Genomic DNA, 26414 nt, shown 5'->3' with positions numbered 1-26414 from the left:
GTGGTGCTGGAGGAGAGCTTTGCAGATACCATGGACTGCGAAAAAGACAAATAATTGGGTGTTAGAACACATTAAACCAGAACTATCACTAGAAGCTAAAATGATGAAACTGAGGTTATCATACTTTGGACTCATCATGAGAAGACATGATTCATTAGAAAAGATAATAATGCTGGGAAAAACAGAAGGGAGTAGAAAAAGAGGAAGGCCAAACAAGAGATGGATTGATTCCATAAAGGAAGCCACAGATCTGAACTTACAAGATCTGGTTCAGACAGTTGCTCTTGGAGGTCGCTGATTCATAGGGTCGCCATAAGTCGTAATCGACTTGAAGGCACATAACAACAACAAAACCCTCCTGCTCCATTTTCAAATGCATGTTTCCTAAATTCATAGCTAATACTGTGATCTTTAAAAACACTTTTTATGAGTACATTAAAGATGCTTTTTTAAGGATCTTGATCTACTGATTGTGTCTATATAGCAAAATGTTTTTTGCTGATGCTCACTTAAAATAACTTGTGGTGTCTGTTCCATTCTTCATTAAATCGGTTTTATTTTATGTGACACTTTTATCAGTAGTAAATTAATCCTATGCAGGTTTACTCTAAAATGTCCCAGTGTGTTTGATGAGGTTTACTCCCAGAAGCAGTTTTAAACTGCAATCCAATACATGTCTACTCAGAAGTAAGCTCCATTGGGTTCAAAGGGACTTACTCCCAGGTAAGTGTGCAGTGGATTACAGCCTTAATCTCATAAATCCTTGGCAGCTATATCTTCAGAATTTTGTTAGCTACCTTTCTGATAGGTAGCTACCAGTTTAATATGCTATCTTTCACTCCAGAGTCACAGTTGTGTCGTGTGACTGATATAATGCTTTTCTTAATTTTACTGAAGTGTTTAACAAAGAAAGAAAAACTGTAGTGACTACTGTTAAGAGGAAGAGCCAAAAATTAACCATGACTTTAATAATCCTTTGCTCTTCCCACTTTCTTTATTCCAGGTGCTATCCCTGGAGGTCTGAATATTGGTCCTCCAGGAAAGTCCTCCATTGATGACTCTTATGGCCGGTATGATCTGATTCAAAACAACGAGTCACCAGCTAGTCCTCCTGTAGCCGTTCCTCACAGCTGGTCACGTGCCAAATCTGATAGTGATAAAATCTCCAATGGCTCCAGCATCAACTGGCCACCGGGTAATGAAAAATAAGTATTCTCACTTCATGGAGCTGGGAGGTATCTGAAAGAAGTGTGGTACAACCCGTGTACTGGGGCAGTGTTTTCAATATCCAAATATTATTAACAGATTAGTCCAGCTGTAGTGTTCCATAAGGTGAAAGCAGGAGAACATTGTTCCACATTATTGTTGGACTAGACATGTATTCACATAAAATGTTTTATCCCAGTGTGAACTGGGATAAAAAAATCCAGCCTGCCTAATATGCTGATGACTTTGGACAGCAAAACCCATCTGCTGAACCTTCTATAGGCAATATTTTCCTTAAATCTTTATCAAAATGTCCATTCCATCATCAGATAGTGGTATATCTGTTTTTATATACTATGCAACTGTATCTTTCCCCACTCCTGTGGATCTTGTTAAGAAATATGATGTTGTCTTATTTTTTCAACAGAATTTCATCCTGGAGTACCATGGAAAGGATTGCAGAACATTGATCCTGAGAATGATCCTGATGTTACACCTGGAAGTGTTCCAACAGGGCCAACTATTAACACCACCATACAGGATGTTAATCGCTATCTACTCAAGAGTGGAGGTAGCGTAACAGCCACATGTCCTGTTCCCTTTATTGTTTCCCTTCCTGCTTGTTCAACTGTTTTTATATTATACCCAAGTGTTGAAAGCCATCTGTACACAGGACCAAAGATGACATAATTTACAGTTGCATGGATCTTCTCCCCAAAGGAATGGCAGGGAAAAGAGTTACAGAAACCTTCTCTGGCTGTTTTTCCACCCCAAATCCCCCCAGCTGTTTTTTCATTTATGGGAGGGAAGATAAAGCCAGACAGGGAAAGGGTTAAGTGTCCCCTCCCGCTCTGCTCAAATTCACAAGCTCCTAGCACTGAGAGAAAGATGCACATCACTACATGCCATGTCTGATTTGGTCCTTACTCTTGTGCATCTAAAACTGGGCCTGAATATCCCTATGCATATTAGCAGTTGCTTCAACTGAAATATCTGTCTTGAGTGTTGGTTTCTTTTACCTTTGACCTGTAAGAGCAAGATGTTGCTCTGTCATCCTTGGGGTTCAATAAAGATTTCCTTTTCAGTTTCACTTCCTGTACTTCACAGCTGTGAAGTCTTAATCCACATGTAAGCAATTCTATTAACAAGGCAGTGAATGTTGACTTATTTTGAAGGGACTGTACTGCCTGATGAAAGTCTAGCGGCAGCACTACTGACTGGAATATAGTTGTGATAGTAATTTTACAGTTAGGGCTTCTAGTTTTGCTACATTACCTATATTCAAGGATGACTGCAAAGCAGGTTTGTTGTTAGAAGTTTTGTATATTTGATGACTAGAGTCTACCTTGAAGGGAGGACTGATGCATTTTAAGTTATGTTATAGCATTTGCCAGAAGGTGTTCTACATTCAAGCTAAAACGTCAGTTATGTGCGTGCATAAATCAGGAGTTAGCACCTTAAGGAAATACTTGAAGAAAAATGGAAGTTAAAGTATTTATTCTATTAAAAAGGAATTATTTGTTTATATAGTGCCATCTGTGTACATTATACATAGAAGCTCAATGTATAGGAGTAAGAGAATATTTTCAGCAGTAGACATTTGCATGTATGTGCAAGATCTGTCTTTTGTTTCCTACATGTTCTGTACCTTCTTTCCTTCCCCCCAGGCCTGCACAACATGAGGCCTATGGCCTTAGTGTGTCTACCCTTTCTCTGTGATGGCAGCCCTTTGGAATTTGAAGGAATTCCAAATACCCATTATTTCTGGTCCTTTCCCGCATCTTTGTGGGAACATTTAAAGCCCATGAAAGCCCATCAAGTGTGGGAGTCGGAGGTGAAATAATGCAGGCATCACTACATTTGCATTGCCCCTCTTCTCCCTAGATTCACAGATACATGATGGAACTGGTGCCAGTTTTTCCAGCTAGCCAGCCACATTTCTGCATCTGAAGGTGCAGCTAGACTTGATGAAGGAAGATCTATGATCAGATCTCCCGCTCTTTTCAAACAGTTTAATGGGAACTGTGGTGAGGGAACAGGAAATATAATCTGAGGTGCTGGTATGGAATTTAATCATTTTCCTCCCACCTTTTTCACAATAATTCTCTTCCAAGTTGCTGTTTCTACCATGAAACATACTACAACTATATAGCTACATATAGCAGCTTTGGGGGAGGAGGGGAATTTTAATCAAGAAGATTATGTGAAGGAGGCATAAGTCCCCCTCTCCCAGTGCCAGCATTCCAATTGGGTTCAGGATAGATTCACATCCTGGACCTGTTCTTAAGAAAACCCAGAAACTTCTAATTTGATTCTGAGATTCCTTCACTGCTATGCATTACTTGGAAAAGGGGGGTGTCAAAGTCAGCAAGAAGGGGAGGGACAAAGAGAGGGATGGGAGGATAGGAAAGAGCAGAATACAGATTGAAGAAAGTAAAAGGGGGAACTGAGAGGTATGAGTATTTTATTTGTTTGTTTGTTTGTTTATTATTTGATTTATGCCCCACCCTTCCTCCCAGCAGGAGTACAGACCTCTGGAGTGGGAAAAGACAAAGGGGAGGGGAAGGAATCATGGGTTGTAGAGAAAATGGAAATTTGGATGCTAAGAGATCTGTAGTGGAGAAAGAAGAATGCTATGGGATGCATAGGAAAATAAGTGGAGTAATGGCAGATACACCTATCCATAGAGAACCAGAAAAAGACAGGAAACTGGCTACATTTTGCTATAATGATGAAATTTGACAAACTACAGTTAGCACTATAGTTAGATTTGAAACCATGGTTAGAAGTGGATTTGCAAACTGAATTATCTCTGACTAATGTGTTGAATAATGCTGGGAAAAACAGGAGTAGAAAAAGAGGAAGGCCAAAGAAGAGATGGATTGATTCCATAAAGGAACCCACAGACCTGAACTTACAAGATCTGAACAGGGTGGTTCATGACAGATGTTCTTGGAGGTCACTGATTCATAGGGTCGCTGTAAGTCATAATCGACTTGAAGGCACATAACAACATCAACAATAATGTGTTGAGAGGAGAAGGGGTACAGTAGATTGTTCTAGATGTGGAAACCAAGGCTATGAAGAAGAGCAAGATAAATTTGTGCTGTATAGGCTGAATAGTGAAGCTTTTTATATTATAGATTATACCTTGTTTTTTACTTGTTTTGCAGCCATGCGAGTTAGTTTCATGTCTACAAAGCAAGATTCTATGTGCCACTTCACAAATTACAGAACAAGTGGGTTCACCACAAGCACATTACATGTACCTTATAATCTGTGAGGGGAAAATGTGTTGCCTTTTTTACCCCTTGTTCATCATGTGTACACATCACAGGGAATCTGAACCAGTCATGATTTTGTGCATGTGTTTTATACATGGTTTTACAAATACATTTTTCCTCTTGCACATTAAAGGGTACAGGATGCACTCAGTGTATTCACTGAATTTTTGTAACATTTGAAGCATTCCTAAGATTCTCAGGAGTTCAGATTCAACATAAGATGGCAAATATAGAATAATGGAAACTTGCTTTGATTATATATTGCTTCTTGATAATTTCTGAATTTGCAGTACATAATCTTTCTTTTTTTTCTTTTTGTTTTGAATGCAGATTTAGTGTTGGCATGGTTAAGATCATTTCTTTGTCTTTGCATGTAGCTGAGGTATCTTAATGCCTATTTATCAGTGCATCTTCCTCCTAACACTTAGAACCATCATTTTATCCATCTTGTATATGCTGCCTGGATACTCAAACTCTCTGTTAGGGATACAGAAATACCATGTAAATTCATTGTTGAGTGTTATTCTTCAGCCAACGACATAAGCACAGTTGTGAATGCATTGTCAGAGTTACTGTCTTTAATGACTCTGCCTTCTTCTGCTACACTGTAGCTCCTGTTCCAGAGGTTGCAGGCAATCTTCATCCACAGTTGTTTCTGTAATACACCTATTTGTCCTCAGTGCAGACAGAAATGTTCTGTCATGCTTATTTGTCTTGATCAACAGCATTTCCACTTTACCTACAGCAGAGCTAGATCAGCTTTCTGAGATTTACACTTTTCCCAATTCAATTGATTTCAGTATATAGAAGGAGAGAGAGCATATCTGCGTATCTCTCAAGCTAGAGGGGAGCTCCTTGAGCTAGAGCGAGCCCCACCTGACATAGCATCAAGGTGAATTGAGCAGCAGAGCAAGTTTGGCAGCAGGGCAAGGAGGCTAGGGCATACCACTCTGCCCATCCATTCCTTGACCCAAAGAAAACCGATATTCTATAGAAACTTTATATAGTAGTTCTATAAACTACAAAAAATAATTATGCAAGTAGGAAGCCAGCAAGGGGGGGGGGAGGCTTTCCAGTGTACCAATGACATGGGGAAATGTAGTTGTGAGGTCCTGGTAGCAAAATTGCCAGGTTTGGATGGCAACCACCCGAGGGTTCTCAAAAACTCAAATGTAAAATTGCTGATCTTCTAACCAAAATATGTAACCTGTCCTTAAGTTCTACCTCAGTACCTGAGAACTGGAAAGTGACCAATGTAACACCAACTTTTCAAACAGAATCCAGAGATGATCCTGGAAATTTCAGGCCAGTTCTGTTCTGGGACAGTTGGTGGAAAGCATTGTTAAAGTTAAAATAACCAAGTATATAGAAAGTTAACATAACCAAGCATATAGGAAAAACAAGCCTTGCTGAAGCATGGTTTCTGCAAGGGTAAATCCTGTCTCTCTAACCTTTTGGAATTCTTTGAGAGTGTCAACAAGTATATAGATAGAGGTGACCCAGCTGATGTAGCGTACTTGGACTTTCAAAAAGCTTTCAACAAGATCTCTTACCAAAGACTCCTGAGTAAGCTTAGCAGTTACAGAATAAGAGGAAAGGTTCTCTTGTGTGTCAGGAACTGGCTACGGAACAGGAAACAGAGAGGTAGGAGCAAATGGACAGTTCTCCTAGTGGAAGGATGTAAAAAGAATAGTCCCCTAAGGATCGGTAGAGCCCCTCCAAAAGGATCTCTTCAAACTGAGTGAATGGGTGGTAAAATGGCAAATGCAATTCAATGGAATCTAAAGTAAAGTGATTCATATTGAGCTAAAAACCTTAGGTTCACATGTATGCTCATGCAGTCTGAACTGTAGTGACTGACTAGGAACAAGAACTTGAGGTCGTAGTGGATATCTCAGTGAAGATGTCAACCGAGGGTGCAGCAGCTGTAAAAAGGTCAAACTGGATGCTAGAGATCAATAGGAAAGAAACTGAAAATAAAACTGCCAATATCATAATGCCATTATAAAAATCTACAGTGTGACCACATTTGGAATATTGTGTACAGTTCTGGTCACCCCATCTCAAAAAAGATATTGTAGAGTTGGAAAAGTTTCAGAAAAGGGCTACCAAAATGAAGCAGGGGATGGAGCAACTTCCCTATGAGGAAAGGCTGCAGCATTTGGGGCTTTTTTAGTTTAGAGAAAAGGCGAGTAAGAGGTGACATGATAGAAGTGTATAAAATTATGCATGGCATGGAAGACGTGGATAGAGAAAAGTATTTCTCCTTCTCTCATAACCTAGAACTTATGGACATCCACTGAAGCTGAATGTTGGAAGATTCAGGACAGACAAAGAAAAGTACTTCTTCACACAGCATACAGTTAAACTGTGGCATTCTCTCCCACAGGGGGCAGTGATGGCTACCAACCTGGATAGCTTTAAAAGAGGATTAGACAAATTAATGGAGGATAAGACTATCAGGGGCTACTAGCCATGATGGCTTTGCTCTTCCTCCACATCAGAGGCAGTATGTTTCTGAATGACAGTTACTGGAAACCGCAGGAGGGGAGAGTGCATTTTTGCTCAGGTCCTGCTTGCGGGCTTCCCATAGGCATCTGGTTGGCCACTGTGAGAACAGGATGCTGGACTAGATGGGCCATTGGCCTGATCCAGTAGGCTGTTCTTTTGTTCAGTCTTTACACCAAAATAGATTGTCTGTATTTGGATGTAATGTTAAACCATTATGAGCATGAAGTTGCACATACAGTAGGGCCCCACTTTATGGTGCTTCGCTTTACAGTGATTCGCTAATACAGCGGTTGCAATTAGACTGAAGCCCCCCTCATACAGTGCTTGTTCCGCTTTTATGGCGGTTTTTGGGCATTGTGTGCCATTCTATTCAGTGGGTTCCGCTTTACAGTGGTTTTCACTTTACAGTGGGGGTCCGGAATGTAACCCGCTGTATGAGTGGGGCCCTACTGTACACACTTTCTTCTCTGATGCAGCCATAAGGAGATCATCTGAAATCTAAAGTGTGGTTAAACTTAACTATGGCTAGCAAAAACAAGCCAGCTTCATAAATTATGATTTGAAGTTAGCGTGTTGCCTCTAACCATAATTAGTCTTGGTTTAGATAACAGGGCAAGTAGCATTTAACCAAAAATGGAAGTGAAAGCTTCCAAACTCCTCCTCATAGCCATGTTGGAGGAGGAGGAGTGAGGAGAATGGTTTAGTTACATCCAAACCAGCCCAGTGTCTTCAATGAAATATCCCTCTTCTCAGGCTGTTACTCTTTCACTGATACAGTTTTACTCAGGGCTGTGGAGTCGGAGTCGGAAACAATTTTGAGTGGAGTCGGAGTCGGTAGAAATGTACCGACTCCAACTCTGGCTTCAAAATAAATTTTGATTGACAATTTTTTAAAAATATATATTCAAAATGTCAAAGAAGCTTCCCATGAAGTTAGCTGTAGTTGAGCATTTCACCATAACTCAGGATGGAAAACATTTTGTGTGTCAGTGTACGACACAGGACCCAGATGAAGACAAATGCTGTGATGCCAAGATCAGTGCATATTCAGGCAGCGATAAAAATGCTCCTATGAGAGCTTCCAATTTAAAAAGACATTTACAGCCCTTTCCAGGGCTGTGGAATTGGAAGCAATTTTGGGTGGAGTCGGAGTCGGACAGTAGAAAAACAGAGGAGTTGGAGTCAAAGGTTTGGCGTACCGACTCCACAGCCCTGGTTTTACTACAGTATCCACATGTGCTACAACTTTGGCATGAATTAAATGTAATGCCAAACGATGTTTTCTCCAGTGGGCACCAAGACACCCCCAAGTGGGTAGTGTCTTCCTTTGCTAGTGCTTGAGGCAGGAAAGAGTTAACACTCAAACAGACCGTCACCATGAAATGGAAATAGACTGCCTGCAAGTCGATTCTGACTTACAGCGACCCTGTGAATAGGGCTTTCATGGTAAGTGATATTCAGAGTGGGTTTACCATTTGCTGAGAACTAGGAAGTACAGGAGCGAATCAGAATACATGAGGGGAGGAATGAGCGCACAAGGTTGAGGCTCATCCATCTGAGTTGAGCCATAGCATTTTTACATATATTGCCTCTATGTTTGTAATTGTTTTGTTTCCAATACTTTTAACAAGTAATTTCAGTCATCTTTTCCTTCCACTATTTTCTGTAGATCCAGCTTTTTTCTGTATAAATATGCGCTAAGGCAGAATCACCACCACATATGGAGCCCATATCGTTAGGTTGATAGCTTGGTTTGCTGATTTCCTGAAATCATGGGAGCCATTGAACTGCAAATCCATAAGTTCACAAGAGCTGAAGAGCCAGTTTCACACAACAATCACTCACTGCTCAGCTGGCTTCCTTGTAGTCTGAGGTGATACAGCGCACATGAGTGACAGACATGCAAAAACCTATGTAACCTGGTACATTTTCTTTATAGGCATTATAGCTTTGGTTTTGCACTGGAGCATTGACCCTGTATCATCAGTAAAAATGCAGAATGCCAAAATTGTTTCAAGAGCAAGACTCCTTGCAGCAAAGCGTTCACTGAAGAGTGATTATTTTATCAAAATGAATCCATTCATGTATGCGTCCAGTCTTTATAACAAGGTGTCTCAAACAAAGGATATCTTCACACCACACAATCTGCCATAGAACAGTTCAGCACTGGATCCTTGAGCCATTTTTGTTGCATGCAGATCAAATAATGAGTGGCTGATGTTTGTTCTACCACATGTAAAAACTTGGATCATCCTTTGATTTATTAGAATTTTTGTTCAGTTTTAAATAAATGTTAATGTAGATTAGATCAGATTATTGGAGGGTGTATGTGGAATCCTTGAGATTCTTTCTTTGTGTATATGTTGCTCATATCAACCAGATGCCATGTGTGTAAGAATCATGTTTAGCCTTTGTGAGTATATAAATAACTTCTAAGGTAATTTGTGTTCCTCTGTCTAACAAACGTTACAACAGAAGTTATAATTCCAAACAGCTTCTAGCAGCTTGATCTTCCTAATAGTAGATGCCTTTCAACATCCTAACTGGCACCTGCAAAGTGGTAACAGAGCCTGGGTTCTGATGCTCAGCTTCCAGTGCAATTCTTAACGGAGCAACTGGTCCTGCAGATCTGGCTGTGGCCTGTGGTGCAACTTCAGGCACCACTGTTGTTGTGACAAACACCCATGGAGGGTTGGGATCAGTTGACAATAGTGTTAGGGATTCTTGAAGGCAAGTGAGGAGAGATGAGCAGTTCTGTCTGACTTGCCTTGCATAGAATGGTGTTTTTTTGCTTTTGTGTCATGGCTACATTTTCATATACATTTTTCATCTACAACTCATGTATCTTGGATATGGTGGCATTGAACATCTATCCCTTCTGCATGGGCACTACTATTCTTGTCACTATGCCTTCTGCTGCATCATATCATGCTTCCTATAACATTTCATTCCTAGGCCTCAAAGGCAAGACTGGGTTAGTTTCTTACCTTGCATGGTTTCTATTTGCACATAATGGTGTTAGAATTGCATATGCTACAGTAGACACCATTCTGCCCATCTTTCTTAGTTGCTTCTTTGCTGGTTCTGCAGGGTCATCCCCAACATCATCTCAGAATGCCACGCTGCCTTCATCGAGTGCCTGGCCACTTAGTGCCTCCGGCTACAGTAGCTCTTTCAGCAGCATTGCATCCGCACCTAGCATTGCAGGTATGACCAATGGTCTTTCTACTTAGAGCCCCTCTTTATCCACAAAGAGAGGAGGTTCTGAAAAGGCTTCTGCTCGGTGATAATGATGATCCTGTAGGTGTGCTGCATGTCTTTTGCATTCTGTTCTCCTTCAGTCAAATAACTGTTGTGGAGGTTTGACAGTGATGAATATATAATGAGGATGTTTGGCACGGAAAATACCACTTCATAATGAGAAACCTAAATTAGATATAGTGCAAACACCTTGGTGCCTATTGGACTAATTTCTGTTCATGAAAATAGAATAGCTTTAGACCTTCATTAGAGCTGGTTTATACTATATCATCAACAGAAGCTGTGAAATAAAGCACATTGCCTATCTGATGTTGTGTATCTTATTTTCTGGAAGTAAGTTCATCAATACAGCCAAAGTCTTTATTTATTTATAAAACTATTTATATACTGTTCTCTCACAAACCACAGAGTGGTGTACAACAACCTAAAAACATTTAAAAGCAATACAAAACAAAAAAACAGGCTTTCACTTCTTCTCCTCCCTCCCCTTCCCAACTTTGCCCACCCATCTTAGCAAATGTCTTGATGAAAGCAAAAGTGAGCACTGACAACTTACATGTGGCTGAACATCCATTGCATTGTTTCTACACAAACCCAGAAATTTCAAGATTCTGGCAGCCATCTTACTTTGTTCAGCCACCTTGAGGCCAATAAGTGCAAGTGGACTCTATGGGGCAAGGGATTTGGGGCTGAGGAGAGCAATAAATTCTGCTGTGTGCTTTTGGCCCATCTCTAAATTCTACAGTAGCATTCTTGATCATGCTTTTTTCATATGAAGCATCTTATTTTAAAAGACCACTTGTATTTATATTGTAAGATTAGTGAAGCAAAAAGGTCAGCTGCCTTGTCCCGGTGACCTCCTCCTTGATCTGGGGTGGGGCGGAAAAATATTTTTGTTGTTATTTAAATGTTTCTTTTCTACTGCTTTCTCCATTCATGAGAGCTCTGCACATAGTGAGAGGCCATGCTTAACTGGCCTGCTCCCCAGTGTTCTTCAATACACAGTAGGTGGGGAAAAGGTGTTGAGCTTGTTCCTTTCTTGTTGCGCAGGGTCATGGGAAGGCCCAGCTTCTTCTCTTTTTTCTTCATTTCAAAAGGGGGAGGATCATTTCTATGAGGATGCTTTGTTCCTACCTGGAGACAGGACCAGTCAGCAAATGGTGGGATAGCTTGTGCTTTCTCTCACATTGCCCACTGACCAGGAAGGAAGCAGCCAGTACAACTTGTATTCACTGAGTGTATGGAATGAAACCCCCCTCTGATTGCATATCACACATTGGAAAGGGTGGGGCCCAGTGAGAGTACAGGTACTTGCTGTGTTTTTCTTTCCTGGGCAGCAGGTTACTCTTGCCACTGCCACCCAATTTGCTGCCCGGGACGGGGGCTTCAGTCTGTGGGTAGAGCCAGGTCTGCCCTAGAAGCAAATGAAATGTAATTTCTGTTAGTCACAGAGAATGCCGCCAAGGTTGTCGTTATAAATTTATGCATTTTAATTGGATGATTTGTTAAAAGTAAGACAGTTAACATTTAATAGATAGCATTTGAGAGCCACAATCAACATGTTAATATGTTGACATGATGCTCTTTTATTTTAGTCTCTAGACTGAAGACTGTGAGTGTATTAGGTTTCCCACTGCTGAAAACAGAAAGGAATGTTGAACCGCTTTTCAGCCAGCAGCTGGGCAGCCCATGGATCTGATGTTTTCAATTGTAGCCCAAAACCTCAACAAAAATATTGAACACTTCTTCCTTCTTTTTAGTCATATTGTGTCCCTGCAGTAGTTAGCCTTCATGCAAACAACATGTAACCTACCACCATAAATGGATACAGATTCAGATAGCCAAATTGTTAATCCCAATAATTTATCTGAATGGGCAGTTAAAGTAAGGAATAGTGAAACCTGGGCTGGTTTTCTTTTCTTTTCTTAGCCCACACTGTCTGCCATCCTGAGAAATGTGCACCAAACTCATATGCAGAGCTGGGATCTTTTACTCTAGTTCAGATTTCTCACCCCCACTCACCCCAGGGCTTGATTTGGGAACTGTATGGGGGAAAGGGCACAGAACAGACACCATGGCTTAATTTAAATGACTTTGGCAGGTTGTGGAAAGTGTTCCTTATATTTATGTACCCATTAAGGGTTGTATCCAGTGAATTCGTCCTGTTAGTGCTAGGATTTCTGCATGTGCAACAGGACTTCCTCTCCATCTCCTCTTCCTGTGTGCTCCCTCCAAATCTGTTCTGGGGTTTTCCCCAACCCTCCAGAGCAGATGAAGGGGATGAGGAGAGGAAGTCCTGTTAAACAAGTAGAAGTTCACTAATGGGATGACTTTGTTGGATACAACCCTAAGTCTTAAGCTTTTTAAGCAGTTAAGCAGTAAAAGTTGTAAAATAGTAAAAGCAGTTGTAAAAGTAGTTGTTCAGGTTAAGCAGTAACAGTTGTAAAGTGTATATTTTTAAAGATTACATGGTCTCTTATTAACAATTCTTTAAAAAGAAATAAAAACAAGTTTGCTTATCTTTAATCATAACTACTATGCACTATGCTTTCATGTAGCTTTTCTCCTTCTACCATTTTACTCATTATTTATTTCAATCATATATATACCACTTCACACTGTCGTCTCTAAACGGTATATTGTGCATTGACCTTGTGAGAATCAGTAACATAATGTCGAGTAAAACTGTTTTAAAAGTATTTCTCCTTTTAAAAAAATAGAAGATTCAACATTGAATAGTAATTAAAATCATGGTTCTTAAAAACCAATGCAGTTTTGCAGCATTTACCATTTTTATCCTTGGAGTTAATTTTGTTGATAAAATTGTGTCTAGAATGGGAAACAACTCTGTTATTTTGACTGTAGGCCAGTCCGCACATGCCACAGCTGTACAATTTACACAGCATAAGGGCTGAGCCCTGGTCCTCAGTAAAAAGTTAAATGTGTGGTGAGGAGGGGCACACAAGATTGAGGCTCACATTGGGAGCGTGCTATGTATTTAACCTACAGGCTTATAGCACAAGTTGTCAAGGCCTACTCCATAGTGTTCAGTACTGCATCTTTAGGCCATGTGTGAATCAGCTGCCTTTCTATACATGTGAAAATATTTTAAGGATGGAATGTTATCTTGCATTTTTCTTTCTGACATCTAAGTGCATAATTTATATGATTGATGCTTAACTATGTGCATTTCTTTGTTTTAGTTGGTTTTCAAATATTTAGCTTTCGAATGACCATTTGGCCTATAAATTAGTGGCATTGAACTTAATATGTTTGTGATAGTGATGATAAAAAGGAGTCAGAAGGGGATGTATGATTGCAAGCATAAATGTTGTGCCATGAAGGGTCCTTTTTGTGGAAACATTTCAGCTTAGAATAGGCGATAAGGGCTTCCTCATCTTCCTTACCTCTCTCTCTGGCTTGTAAATTCAGGTACCATATGGAAGGACAGAGAGAAAGGTGCTTCTCTCACTTCTGGGCTGCATTTGAGAGGTCAAGTCCCTCCTTTCTGAGAGCCAGGCTAAAAGCTGCCAAGCTAAAAGCAGTCAGCCGTAGCTTAGGTTCAGTAATAAGCTGTTTCCAAAGGAAGCGAGAGGAACAGGTTCTCCCTGTATCTTGTATCCTGCTTTCCATCTTCCTTTTCCCATCCTCTTCCCGCAGATTGTGGGAGAGGAAACTGTTAATGTATTGTCAAGCAAGCAACAGCCTGATGTGGTCTCTTACTGCTTTCAGGCTACCTAAAAGCAGTTGGAGAGCATCAAGGGTAATTGCTGAGCAATAACTTTACATGTCAACAGTTGAATCCTGCCTGTGGAAAGAGGAGGAGGAGAAGGAGGAGGAAGAGAAAGAATGAAGTACAGTGATAAGGGCAATGGGGCTTGTCAGCAGATCACTTTTAGAGCTAGGAGGAGACTTGATCCACCTAACCTCTATCACAGTCTTTCCCAACCTTTGGGTCCCCGGCTGTTGCTGAACTACAACTCCCATCAGTCCCAATCAGCATGGCCAACGGTCAGGAATGATGGGAACTGTAGTCCAGCAATACTTGGAGACCCAAAGGCATCTATGAAACTCAGAAACAAACATATAACAGAGTAACCTCTGTTTGGAAGTAGAAAGACTAAAGCTATGTGTTTAAAATTTGTAAATGGCTTGTAAAAGTCTAATGGGACTTTTGTCAAAACCCCGAAAACAATTCTGGGATCTTTAAAGGTGGATTAATTCTAGCATGGCAGAGAGAACTGCAAATATATTAGCACAATAAGGTTATGATTAGTGTTTGCTATAGAATACAGTGTTTGTTATACTGGTGTAAAGAAGAGAGCAGAACCCTGGAGATCACACGCTGTTCATATACTACTTCTAACAAACACATGAATTGCATTTCTCTGTTGCAGGTAAATTGTCAGACATCAAGTCAACGTGGTCCTCTGGCCCAATTTCTCACACCCAGGCCTCTCTATCCCATGAACTGTGGAAGGTGCCCAGAAACACTACAGCTCCTACAAGACCACCTCCAGGCTTAACAAACACCAAGCCATCGTCTACTTGGGGTGCCAGCCCACTGGGTTGGACCAGCTCTTATTCCTCTGGTATTCCTGACTCCTGTCTTTTTTGCTTTTCTTTTTGTAGCGCAACAACTTTACTGCTCCTATCCTCTCTTTTTGTTTTAAGGTTTTTTTATGTAGCCAAAAGTTCAGGCCTCAAAGGGTGAGCGCAATGCATCCATTTGTTGGATTATTCCTAGGATGGAAAATTTGTACAATCAGCCAATCATGACAATTCAGTCCAAAAATAGTTTTCTGAGTAATTTTCTGTGTGATAGCTGCATTTCTGTGTGCTGTTAGCAGTTCTGCTTTCAGAAATTAAGGCTACAATCCTTCACAGATTGAACTCAGAGAGACTTCTGCCTGAATGGATATGTCTAGGAGTGCATTGCCTAAAGAAGTGGAGCCTGCAACAAAATGTAGTGTGCAGTGTCCCTATTCAGGGTTCTAGCCCGTCAGCCATGTTGTCCACCATGATACTCCATTCCACTCCCACTCCCATTCGATATTCTCTTTTACCCCATCACAACAGTCAGCCAGCATTCTGTGGCCGCTGACCAAGCTCAGACCTCATTGGTCCATGTGGAAGGTGGGGGATTGTGTGTGTAATACATTCCTCTTCTGCATTGATAGGATTGGCACTCAGAAGATTGAGCTTGCTGCTTAGTATTGAATTCCACTCTCTCTCTCTGCTGGTTTTCTGTTGTCCCCCACCAGCAGCCGGCATTTCATGGCCAAGGAGCATGCTCAGTCCTCATTGGACTATTTTGGTCCTCCCCATCCCCAGTAGTGTTTTTTCTCCCTATAAATTGTTCTGTGCTTCTCCCAACCTGCTAATACCTCCTCCTATGAATGATGTACCTACATAAGGATCCATAAGAATGAGTTTGCTATTAGTGTGCAAGTTACTGAAAGGGATAATTGATTGAGGTGTCTTTTGCCCACCCCTCATCTTGTAGAGAAAGTCCTGCACAATTGTACTGTATGCTAAGCAGAATTTTCTAAAAAGAGCCATGTTTCATAACATAACATAAATTGCTACAAGAGGGCCCTATTCAAATCTCAGGATGTAATGTTGGGAAGGGGTGTGCCGTTATGGAAGGAGAGGCTTAGGTTGTTTGTGCTGCACTTGGGAAATAACTGTCTTGAGCTTTTGGAGTTCATGAAAAAGTATAAATGAGATTAACATTTTTGTGAACAATCAGTATCTATTTTGCTATTGATTGTTATGCACAATCCTAAAGGGAACTGTGCTCATCTCCACGATGATTGCTGGTTATGCAAAATGGATTGGATGTTCAGCACAAGTGGCACAAGTTACTATAGCACAAAATACTGCTGCAATTATTATTGTTGTTGTTATTCTTATTATTTTATATGACACTCAGTCTGCAAGGCACTTTACAGCATGCAAGAGGACAAGTGCCCTAGCCTGAGGATCTTACAAAGTAAAATTGGTCACAGAGGAAAGGGAGGCAGGGGATTAGCATATGTAGCATCATGCCTAGGAGCTCATCGGTAACTCTTCTTCATATTAAAATTCTACCATCACAGTGGAAGTGGCTGTCCAGACAAAGCTTAAGGATGCACCTTGCATCCCCACAAGCAGCACATTTTGTGAGGTGATTCCACTGGTCTCTTTTCGAAGGGCAGGAAGGTTGACAACAGGGAGAGCACAGGCTGTCTTACTTGCATATGCCAAGGTTTAGTTTATTCACATCACATCTCTTTGGGGGCATTTTTTTTCTATGCTTCCAATTTGGTTCCAAAACAAATTAGTGGGAGAAGTGCCCAGTTAAAATACACCTAAGAGGAGCAGTTGCAAATTGTTGGAAATATAGGAAGATCAGAGACAAGCTCAATGAGGAGTTAGGCATTACGGGAGAAAAAGAAATAGAAATTATATTTAGAGTTTTAGGCAGGCCATGACTGGGATGATCAATCAGCCAGGAAACTACGGGAAAGGGGGTGGAAGTGTTGGGTAGTTACAGAGGCATGGCTACTAGATCTTGAGGGGGGGGTAACTATTGAAAAATGATTTAGCTGTGATCCTATCATGCCCAAATGTTCCTGAATTAAGTTTGGGCCCCTAATGCAACACAAGGTGGAATCTTCTAGAAAACAATGATAGGTATTTGTGAGGCTGTGTAAGTTAGTTCCTAATGAAGGGAAGGATGTATATGTAATGCATACATAGCTTCCCATCAGCTATAAAAGCCAGAAGGTGTTTATCTCCATCCAGACTCTATGATCCAAATCTTTGGCTGCTCTCATTTAGCATACCGTACGCTATTCAAATGGATTTCTTCATGATTTTTTAAATAAAATGAATGTCTCTTTCAAAAAACATTTGTCACATTATTGTTTTTTCAGAAAGTGTGGAAATGAAATGCTCCCACTATCCCATTATATCTCTTTAGCTTTTTATGAGCTCCACCTGGTGGCCAGATAGCAAGGATTCTAATTGCAGCTTTACAGTAACCCACCTGACTTTAGAAGTAGTTTTTAAAAATATATTAAGTGCTGCCACTTAAATGTTGAAGCAGTACAGTTTGTCCTTACAGAATGAAGTATATGCTGAAGATGGAGTTGCCTTTTTAGTATCTTTAATCAGTACCGTATCCTTATGGAGCTTCTAGTTGAACCAAACTTCTTTATTGTAATATTTTAATTTGTAGAGCAGTATAACACTAAAGTGATTTGACACTGACAATATAGTATTCTGGCACTGAACAGTACATGAGATATAATGAGCCTAGATTCAGCAACTAACCCTGCCTTATGGGAGGGGAAATAATGAACAGGAAATCTACAGTTGATTTGCTTATTTTTAGCATACATATAATAGGTGCTGGGTGTCTGGATCACAACTGGGAGATAAGTACTTGACCTGTGCCTTACATGACATTCTGCTGTCCACAATTACCCTGTCATATCACCTAAAGAGTCTATTCAAATAAGGCTGCAATCCAATACATGTCTACTTAGAAGTAAGCACCATTGGGTTCAATGGAACTTACTTCCAGGTAAGTGTGTATTGGATTGCAGCCTGAGATAAACTGGACTCCTAAGGCCTTAACTCAGCAAATCTGAAAATCCTGATATCTGGAAACAGCAAATTATATATCCTTTTGAATTTGCTTTCTGAGCATTTGAAACTATATAGTTAAACGTAGTCTTCAAAATCATGATTTAGTCATTTTCTAAAACATGATGGCTAAAAGTTTCAAGAATAACAACAGAAAAGGCCACATGTTGTCTACCTGCCATTAGTCTCACCTGCTAGCTACTAGAACATAGCATCAATGTCTTTAGTGAAACATCTCTTCTGCAGCTTCCAGAGGAGTAGACTGCTTCAGCGAAAAACCCAGAAAGAATCTTGTGGCACCTTAAAGACTATTATTGCACAAGCTTTTGCAGACTAGAGTCCACATTATCTGATGCATGATGGTGGTATAGGTATTTATTCCACATTACAATTTCAGAGCAGCTGCCAAGGAAGAAAGGTTAATAGGTGTTTGATAAGTCAGCTGATCAAGAGATAGCTGATCCCTATAGCAGCTGTATTCCTCATGTTTGTGTCCTGCATGTTGTAGAGCCTTCATTCGGTTGGTTGGGTTGGGCTCTCTCAAATCTTTCCCTTTTTGTGGTATAGGCTCAGCATGGAGTACTGACAGCTCAGGAAGAACAAGTAGCTGGCTGGTCCTCCGTAACCTCACACCCCAGGTAAGCAAAACTCAGTGATTAATAAAGCAAATAGCTATGGGCTATCTGAGATATCAGGGAGATAAAATTTGGCACCCTGCTTCTTAATCCTTGTGCTAAGTATCTGCCTATAGCTCTCAATGAGGTTATGACACTGCACTATCACAGCCATTGAAGCAGCCCATCCTACGCATTCATTTGCTGGTGCAACAAGTTTTAGGATTGGTTCATTTAACATTTATGTACTATTATCTACAACCTTGTGCAAGTCCTTTGTTTTCCTTTAGCACTGCTAAGTTTGTTAAATTTAAAATAGAAAATATCTCCTTACCCAGAAGTGAGCAGACTTCAAGCTTGTGGAATCTGAGTCCAGGAATTTGTTTTCAGTACCAGAACTGAGCTCACCGTCCTTTCACACCAAAATCCAATCCTGGTTCCTCCCCAAGTTTTCTTCATTTCACCAGCCTGATCTGGGGAGAAAAAGTTGTTCTTGTTAGACAATATGGGGTCAGAAATCCTTGGTGATCTATTGCAAATCACCCAGATCCTGATCTACCTTCTGCCTGTCCTAACCTATTCATTTCTTGGTTGAATCCTTGTAGAATAAAATGCATGAAGTAGGCATGAGCAATGGGCATTTGCAAAGTAACCGTTTTAGCAGAAACACTGGATTTTTCTCCCTGCTTTTGCAGGTTTCATTCCTAAATTTGTAATAGGGCCATCAGTCAATGCAAAAATATGATCTAAAAGCAAAAGTGGGGGCATCAGACTACTCAGATGGACTCTATAGTTTAAGGCAGTTCAAGGCTCAACACCCAGAAAACCACAAGGTTGCCTTTTAGTAGCATAGCTACTGGTATTCATGTTACAGAAGTGCACCATCCCCCAGGATGGCTTTGAGTGGTATACGGAAGCAGTAAGATCAACTGTGTGAGACACTCACACACCCACTTTTCAGTGTAATATCTGAAGAAAATCACCGCTCAATCCCATAGTGAAATGCATGGCCACCAGAAATAGGTTCAGCTCAGTCACCTGCCCATACAGGAGATGCACAAGTTTCCTCTTCAGATGTTAACCCCAGCCAGGTGTAACAGAAGAAACTATAGTCTTGTAATGAATCTACTCTTAACTGATGAAAGCTCAGCCACCTATACAGCAGTAGTCAGCAGAGCAATGTAGGCAAGATGGCATAACTCACCTGCCTTCCCAACTCCAAGTGTCGCTGCGGGGGGGGGGAATTGGTGCAGGCACAGTGACAGGAGTGTCAGATTGGCTTCAGCGCCATGCCCCTCAAGAACTAGCAGCAACATTTAGTGTTGTGAAGGCAGGTGAGCAATGCCACTCTACCTGTGCCACTCCGTCCCTCTTGCTGTATCTACAGAGGTAGTGGGCCGGTGCTATCCTCCCAACACCAGCATCACTGCTGCTTACTTGACTGTGCTGGTGCCCTGGCAGAGCCAATCCAGAGTTCCTGTGGGTGTGCCCCTCCAGCCTTGACCTGCACCAGCCCTTCACCATTTGGGTGAGTGACAGCAATCTTGGTGGCAGGAGGACGGTACCACAAGGACCACTCATGACTGTTGGAATATTCCATTATTGCAATATGGTGAGTGTTTAGTGGAGACGTGTCACAAAACCACATAAGAAAGAGAAGTAATTCACTCCAGAAAAAAAAATCAGACAAGTTACCTGATTGAAAAGATACAGGATTAGCAACCAGTTCAAATGCTTTACTCTTGGTTAAAGTCTTATTTCTCTTTTTTGGTTAATGAGGTAATTAAACAATCCTACCAGTTAAAGCGTTCAGACTTAATGAGGATGCCAAAATCCTTGGCACAGAGGTTTACAGCAACAGCTTGATTGTAGCTCTGCTGATAGAAGGGAGCTGGCAGAAGGAGAAGTCGGCATGAGTTTCCTCAGAATACTAGACCTCCATACAGAACGTATGTGGGTGCAGTAAGTCTCTGGGAAAGGCAGGATACAAAAACTGTGATGCAGTCACTCCTTCCTAATGTTGCCTATAAAGTCTGTCTGCTGACTTGGTATATGAGACCCTCCCAGCCTCCTGCTTGGCTGTGCTAGCTTTCACAGAGTAAACTGGTCTTGCATTAAGATTGGTCAAAATCAATAATAGGCTTTTTGATATTTTGTGAGATACTGTTTTGACTTCCTTGTTAAAAGGCTACCATTAATAAAGGAAGTAATGAGCACCCCATGGAAAAATAATAAATCTTCCTTTTCCATTTAGATTGATGGCTCTACATTGCGTACTCTGTGCTTGCAGCATGGTCCTCTTATTACATTCCATCTGAACCTGACTCAAGGGAATGCTGTGGTCCGATACAGTTCAAAGGAAGAAGCAGCGAAGGCCCAGAAATCTCTGCATATGTATGCAATCTGTTCAGTATTTGCTGTGGTTTACGTATGGTCTGTCTACTTAGTTTGGTGTGCCTGTAAGAGCAGAAATAGAAGAACTGAGTAATGAAAAATAAGCTGTGAGATTTAGAGAAGCAGGGCAATAAGTGAAAAGTCACCTTTATGATACAGGACATGCCTATAAAAACAGGCAAATTCCAAAAGAGGCAGATTCGTTGCTGCTTAGGACTCCCGATATCCTTTCTCTCTCATTCACGAGCAGACCAGAACTCTCTGAAACTTTTATCCCATGCTGAATTCAAAACCAGTAAAATTAAGTTTAGCATTTTAATGTCTGCATTTTCCACTGCATTCCTAAATGTAGAACAAGGGTTTTGCAGGACGGGGGTGGGTGGGGGGGTGAGGAGGAGGAAGAAACAGAGAGACATGGAAGATGAGCCTCAGTTTTGAACGTGGAGTATTTTTGTGATATTTTATTATGTAAGCCCAAAAGTAGTGATTAGAGTTAGTTGAGAGTTGTATTGAGTCTTATTACCACTAACAAGGAGAATGGTAGTCTCCACTCCTTGGTTTACTGTCTGGTGTGTTTGTTGATAGGTATGCAGGTTGGAGTGTAGGATATTTTCTTCCAGATGAAAAGACACAGCCTAATACCTCCCCCCCCCTTTCAGCTTTCACATGGTATCTCTTGTCACCCACACTGGCTTAAGGGGAGAAAGTGGATGGACGTGTACTTGCAGACATGTGGGATCTTATACAGGATTTGGGAATAAAAGCCAAATTTTAGGATTTGAACAACAAAGTCTTAACAACAGGCAATGGAGTGATGATTCACATATTAGCCACCTCTGTCTTTGAAGTCTGTCCACCACTTCCGCCTCCCACCACATTTCTTTTGCCCTTTAATGATCTGCATCAGTTTTCTCCAACCTGGTGCCCTCCCAGTGTTTTGGACTACAACTCCTATCAGCCCCAGCCTACAACAGCGGAGCTGCATAGGGCTAATAGGAGTTGCTGTCCAAAACATCTGCAGTTGTCCAAAAAAACAGGTGGTGGAAAGCTGGTCTAGCTCTATATATTGGAATAAAAATAAATTATGCAAAATAATGTGTACATACTTCGTAAGCTACATGCACCCATTGTTTGGTGCATTGAGCTTCATGCCCTGGTTTCTCATCTCTAACATTCTCTCCACTGAGTGACAATTGTAGTATATGGTAAGAATTGACTTGTTAGATGTTCATAGCATTATGTTATTACATAATACAAAAATGGCCTTAGAAAATGTTTCCCCTCTGAGCCCACTAAAGAGTGCACATCAGTGGTTTATTTTTGAGCATCCCCATTTCTTTCTGTTTTCAGGTGCGTCTTGGGGAACACTACCATCTTGGCTGAGTTCGCTGGAGAAGAGGAAGTGAACCGTTTCTTAGCACAAGGCCAGCCACTGCCCCCCACCTCCAGTTGGCAGTCCAACACTGGAACCACTCAGACCCGTCTGGGCTCCACAAGCAGCTCACACGGAATGGTGCGCAATGATGCAGGCCACTGGAATACCCCCTGCCTAGGTGGGAAAGGGAGCAGTGATCTGCTCTGGGGCGGGGTCCCTCAGTACTCAAGCAGCCTTTGGGGTCCACCCAGTACCGATGACGGCAGGGTTATCGGAAGCCCAACGCCTTTGAATACTCTGCTCCCAGGTGACCTTCTCAGCGGGGAGTCCATCTAGGACATCAGAGAAACAAAATGGAAGTAACAATCATCAGCACTAAAGGAAAAATAATGGTAACCCTTTCCAGTCCAGGGCATCGTGAAGATTCCAGCTTTAATAGATCAGACTGGCAGCCCTTTTTTTAGTACCTCTGTCCAATATCAACTATGAAACTCTGCTGAAGTCCTTGTGAACTGTTAGTGCAACAGTATGGGCTCTCTTTGGTCAGTGTCACGTGCTAATGATAGGTTTTATGTGGGTTTTTTTCCAATGGCTTTTTGATTTTGTTTTTATGTTTGTATGGTGTTTTTAAAGACGTATAAAAGCTGCTTAGACTAGTTCTATCATGAAGGGCACTTTTCAGAATTTGGGCTGGAAAGGGTTATTTTATCAACTATGGGAGTTGGGGAGGGATGGGGGGGTTGTGAGAAAGCCTATTTAAAATGAGCCTGTGATAATTATGCACATTACCAGAGGCGGATCCAGTAATCAGTAGGGGGTGGCATCCGACCAACCCGCCAGCAGCATCGGGGAACAAATCTTATGCTCCTGAGCTGTACGACTTGGATTGAGAGGTGGGGTGGGATATCCATGTCCACTACTCCCACGGGTCTTGCCTATGCACATTACACTTGTTTCATTACTTTTTTGTGTCATTGTTTTTTTAAACTCCCCCCCAAAAATAGTAAAAAGGTTTTTTAAGAAAACATATCAAACATGCAACTATACTTGAATCCAGCAGGCCAATAACAAATGTGAACACTTTCTCTTATTACACTTCCAGGTTGGCATCAGAAAACAAAAGAACAGGCTCTAGGAATATTTTTTGTTAAGTTCTTTCTTATACGTATGCATTGGGGAAAAGATGGATTGATGTGTGAACGTATGGACGTGTGTGCGCACCAGGTGTACAACTGAACAAATTGTGTGACTTTTTTTTCTTTTTTCCTTTTCAGTATATGCTTTTGATTTGCTCATTGGTCAAACGTTGAATTGTTATTAGCTTCTAACTTTGCACTGAGTGTCCACAGCCCTTCTTGTAGCTAATCCTACTTGGTTTTTTTAAAAAATGAAAAAAACTGATAGGAGGGGCTGGCGACAATTCATGTGTAAATGTTTACTCAAGGACTCTTACTGCATTTTAAAAACTTACAGTGTGTATCTCTGGAGAATAATATGTATATCTACCTTTAGCAGCTTTTTATTGTGGACTAATGCAAGGAAATAAATACCAGAGTATTGCACCATTTTTTTCCATTCGGAATATAAAGTTTAAAAAAGGAAAAAAAAAAACTCTTGTTGAACTGTGGCCATAAATACTTGTAAAGAGTGGATGGTTCCCTGCAAGCCGGAACGGAAACAAGCACTTGGACATAGGTTTTGACTGCTTTTGGAGGAGCCTACGGTTTCGGCTCTCACCTGTTTACAGACCTTTTTTTTTTCTCCTTCAAACTTTAAAATAAAAAAGGAATTGAAAAAAAATAAAAAAAATAGACTTCCATCATAAAGAAACCTATTTTCAGAATGAAGATATGCTACTTCAGAGCTCTGGGATTGAACAGTGTTTGTTATTGTTGTTGTTGTTGTTGTTGTTGTTTATCCTTTTCTTTGGCCATTGCTGTGTACTCTTTTGTTGTTTTTTCCTCCTCTTCGTCAGAGTGGCGAAAAATATTGTGATCACTATCTTGCACATGGTGGAAGATGTCTCAGGAAAGCCGGGTTTCCCGAGGAGCAACTCCACACCATTTCATGTATTTTTTAAACCCAACTCCTAGCACTGAAGATATTATTAAAAAACAAAATAAAAAAAGACAGTAAGAGAAGAAGAAAAATACCTAATCTAATGTGTAGCAGTTACATATTTACCAAATAATGGACTCAAAAGAAATAGATGTTTGAAGAGTGCTTTATATATTAAAAATTGCTTTATGTTTAAAAATGATCAATGTTTTGATTGTTTTGAAAGGAAGAAAGACAATGGAATAACATACCCTTTGAGTATGTTTTGAAAAATTATATGAACATTGTGCTCCCTGCCTGCTTGGATCAGGAAACTTGTGCATTACATTTTTTTTGTTTTGTTAAAGATTAGCTTTTTAATGGTTTTGTCCAATTGAAAAGGGTCCTGCAAGATTGCAAATCAACAAAAGCTGGTTTTCTAGAGGATCATGAACTATGCACAGATTGGGTTCCAGACTTGTGTTTTCTCAAGTTTTCGTAGTGTATTTAGCTAAATACCCTTTTCTCAGAGTGAATGCATCTCATTGTCATACTCGCACTCTACATATGTATTGTGTATATATAACTCTTAACACACACACACACACACATTATATTTATATATATATATATAATACATATGTGCCTATGTGCGTATTGAAATAGTCAATACAATTTTCCATGCCGAAGCTTAGAAATGAGTTGTAGAAAAATAACTCCTGATCATTTAAAATTGGGTATGGCCATTTAAAAAAAAAAACACATCCTGTTGAACTTTTTTTTTTTTGCCTTCTCATTTTAAATTCAAGATGTCTGTAACTCTGAGATGAAAAAGATAAAAAAGTTTGTGGCTTTTAATGTTATTTCTCCTCATAGAATGTGATTGTTAAAAACATGCACCAGAAGTTGCTTTCAAGAGTACGAAGATTCTTTGAAACTTAATAAACTGCAGTTTTTCTTGGCTGTTAAGACGGCGTGTATTTTTCTTGTGTACAGAGATGACTGTAATTCTAGCTTTTGATCACAGTTCTTGTTGCAGGCATTTTTGAGGCTTGCCACATTCATTACATGTTACATGTGCAACCAGCAAATATCTGAAATGATTAAAATTTCACCTTCCATACGTGTATGCTTTAATTTACATGCTATATTCCAGTTATCGATTGTGGATTTGCTGCTTGCGATTGCCTACTCTTGCTATTTGTATCGGATAGCTGTCCTCTTAATCTTTTTGACATAAGATAGGAATGCATTTTATATGAAACAGTTACTGTATTTTTGTTAAAATGCTGTACGTCTGTTTTTGTCTTTTACAATACTGTGGAAGAACTTCTATTAACACTGCTGAAATTGTGACAAAATAGAGACAAAATTCAGAGTATACCCTCTGCAAACAAACCCAATTTTGTCATGCTTCTGAGCCACCATTGCTTTTGTTCTGGTATTACTGGACCACTTGAGAACAAAGACTTCCATATACAGAATTGCAAACGTGTCAGCCGAGAGTCTTCAAAAGACTGTCATCATGGTTACAAGACAATGTTCATGTTTATGAGCATTTTTTATGGTAAACTTATATCCCCCTCATTTTTCTTCTCTTTATATTACAATTATTGTAAGAACATTCTTTCCCTAATTCCTGATTTAAGCATAATCAAAATTGAATGCCTCTAATGTAATGGTTTCAAATAATAATTTTCTGAAAGTGAAAAGCTTTTATGAGGCACTAAGGCTGCAGTTCTTTACACGCTTGCCTGAGAATATGTTCTGCCAAACTCAGTGGGGTTTACTTTTGAGTAGACCTGTATAAATTTGCACTTTAAGGCTATTCACTTGGCCACAATAGGAAATTACAGATTTAAGAGGCACAGATAGATCTATTTGCCTAAGAGTGGGTTCTCTAATACCTGTGGGGCCCAAATAATTATTAGGTAATAATTTCTTTTCCTTTGGATAACAAAGGTCAGCTGGTAAGACTTTTCTCACAACCTCTGCAAATCTGTGAACAGCTTTCAGTAAGCAATAAATAGCAGAGCAAGTGAGTAATAGTGTGTCACAAATGACTCTTATCACATCCTCTGTCAACCTTGACCAAAA

The 26414-nt window shown here is 40.4% G+C and overlaps 1 protein-coding gene across 7 annotated transcripts in view; it reads left to right on the top strand.

Moving 5' to 3' along the window:
* The window catches only part of TNRC6C (trinucleotide repeat containing adaptor 6C), a 156986-nt gene extending 131550 nt beyond the window's left edge, over positions 1 to 25436 (top strand). For 6 of the 7 annotated variants that reach the window (XM_061616346.1, XM_061616341.1, XM_061616343.1 and 3 more), the window contains 7 exons: positions 1004 to 1195; positions 1634 to 1777; positions 10092 to 10208; positions 14660 to 14854; positions 18465 to 18535; positions 20766 to 20905; positions 22256 to 25436. In XM_061616346.1, the coding sequence (XP_061472330.1) occupies positions 1004 to 1195; positions 1634 to 1777; positions 10092 to 10208; positions 14660 to 14854; positions 18465 to 18535; positions 20766 to 20905; positions 22256 to 22616 (1220 nt within the window). In that variant the 3' untranslated portion in view covers positions 22617 to 25436. The remainder of the gene's footprint in view (positions 1 to 1003; positions 1196 to 1633; positions 1778 to 10091; positions 10209 to 14659; positions 14855 to 18464; positions 18536 to 20765; positions 20906 to 22255) is intronic. The other variant, XM_061616342.1, reaches the window with a different exon arrangement.
* Positions 25437 to 26414: the final 978 nt, after the last annotated feature.

The sequence above is a fragment of the Rhineura floridana genome, chromosome 3, assembly GCF_030035675.1.
Source record: "Rhineura floridana isolate rRhiFlo1 chromosome 3, rRhiFlo1.hap2, whole genome shotgun sequence".
In the NCBI taxonomy this organism is placed as follows: Eukaryota; Metazoa; Chordata; class Lepidosauria; order Squamata; family Rhineuridae; genus Rhineura; species Rhineura floridana.
This window is presented reverse-complemented; position numbering and strand designations above follow the sequence as displayed.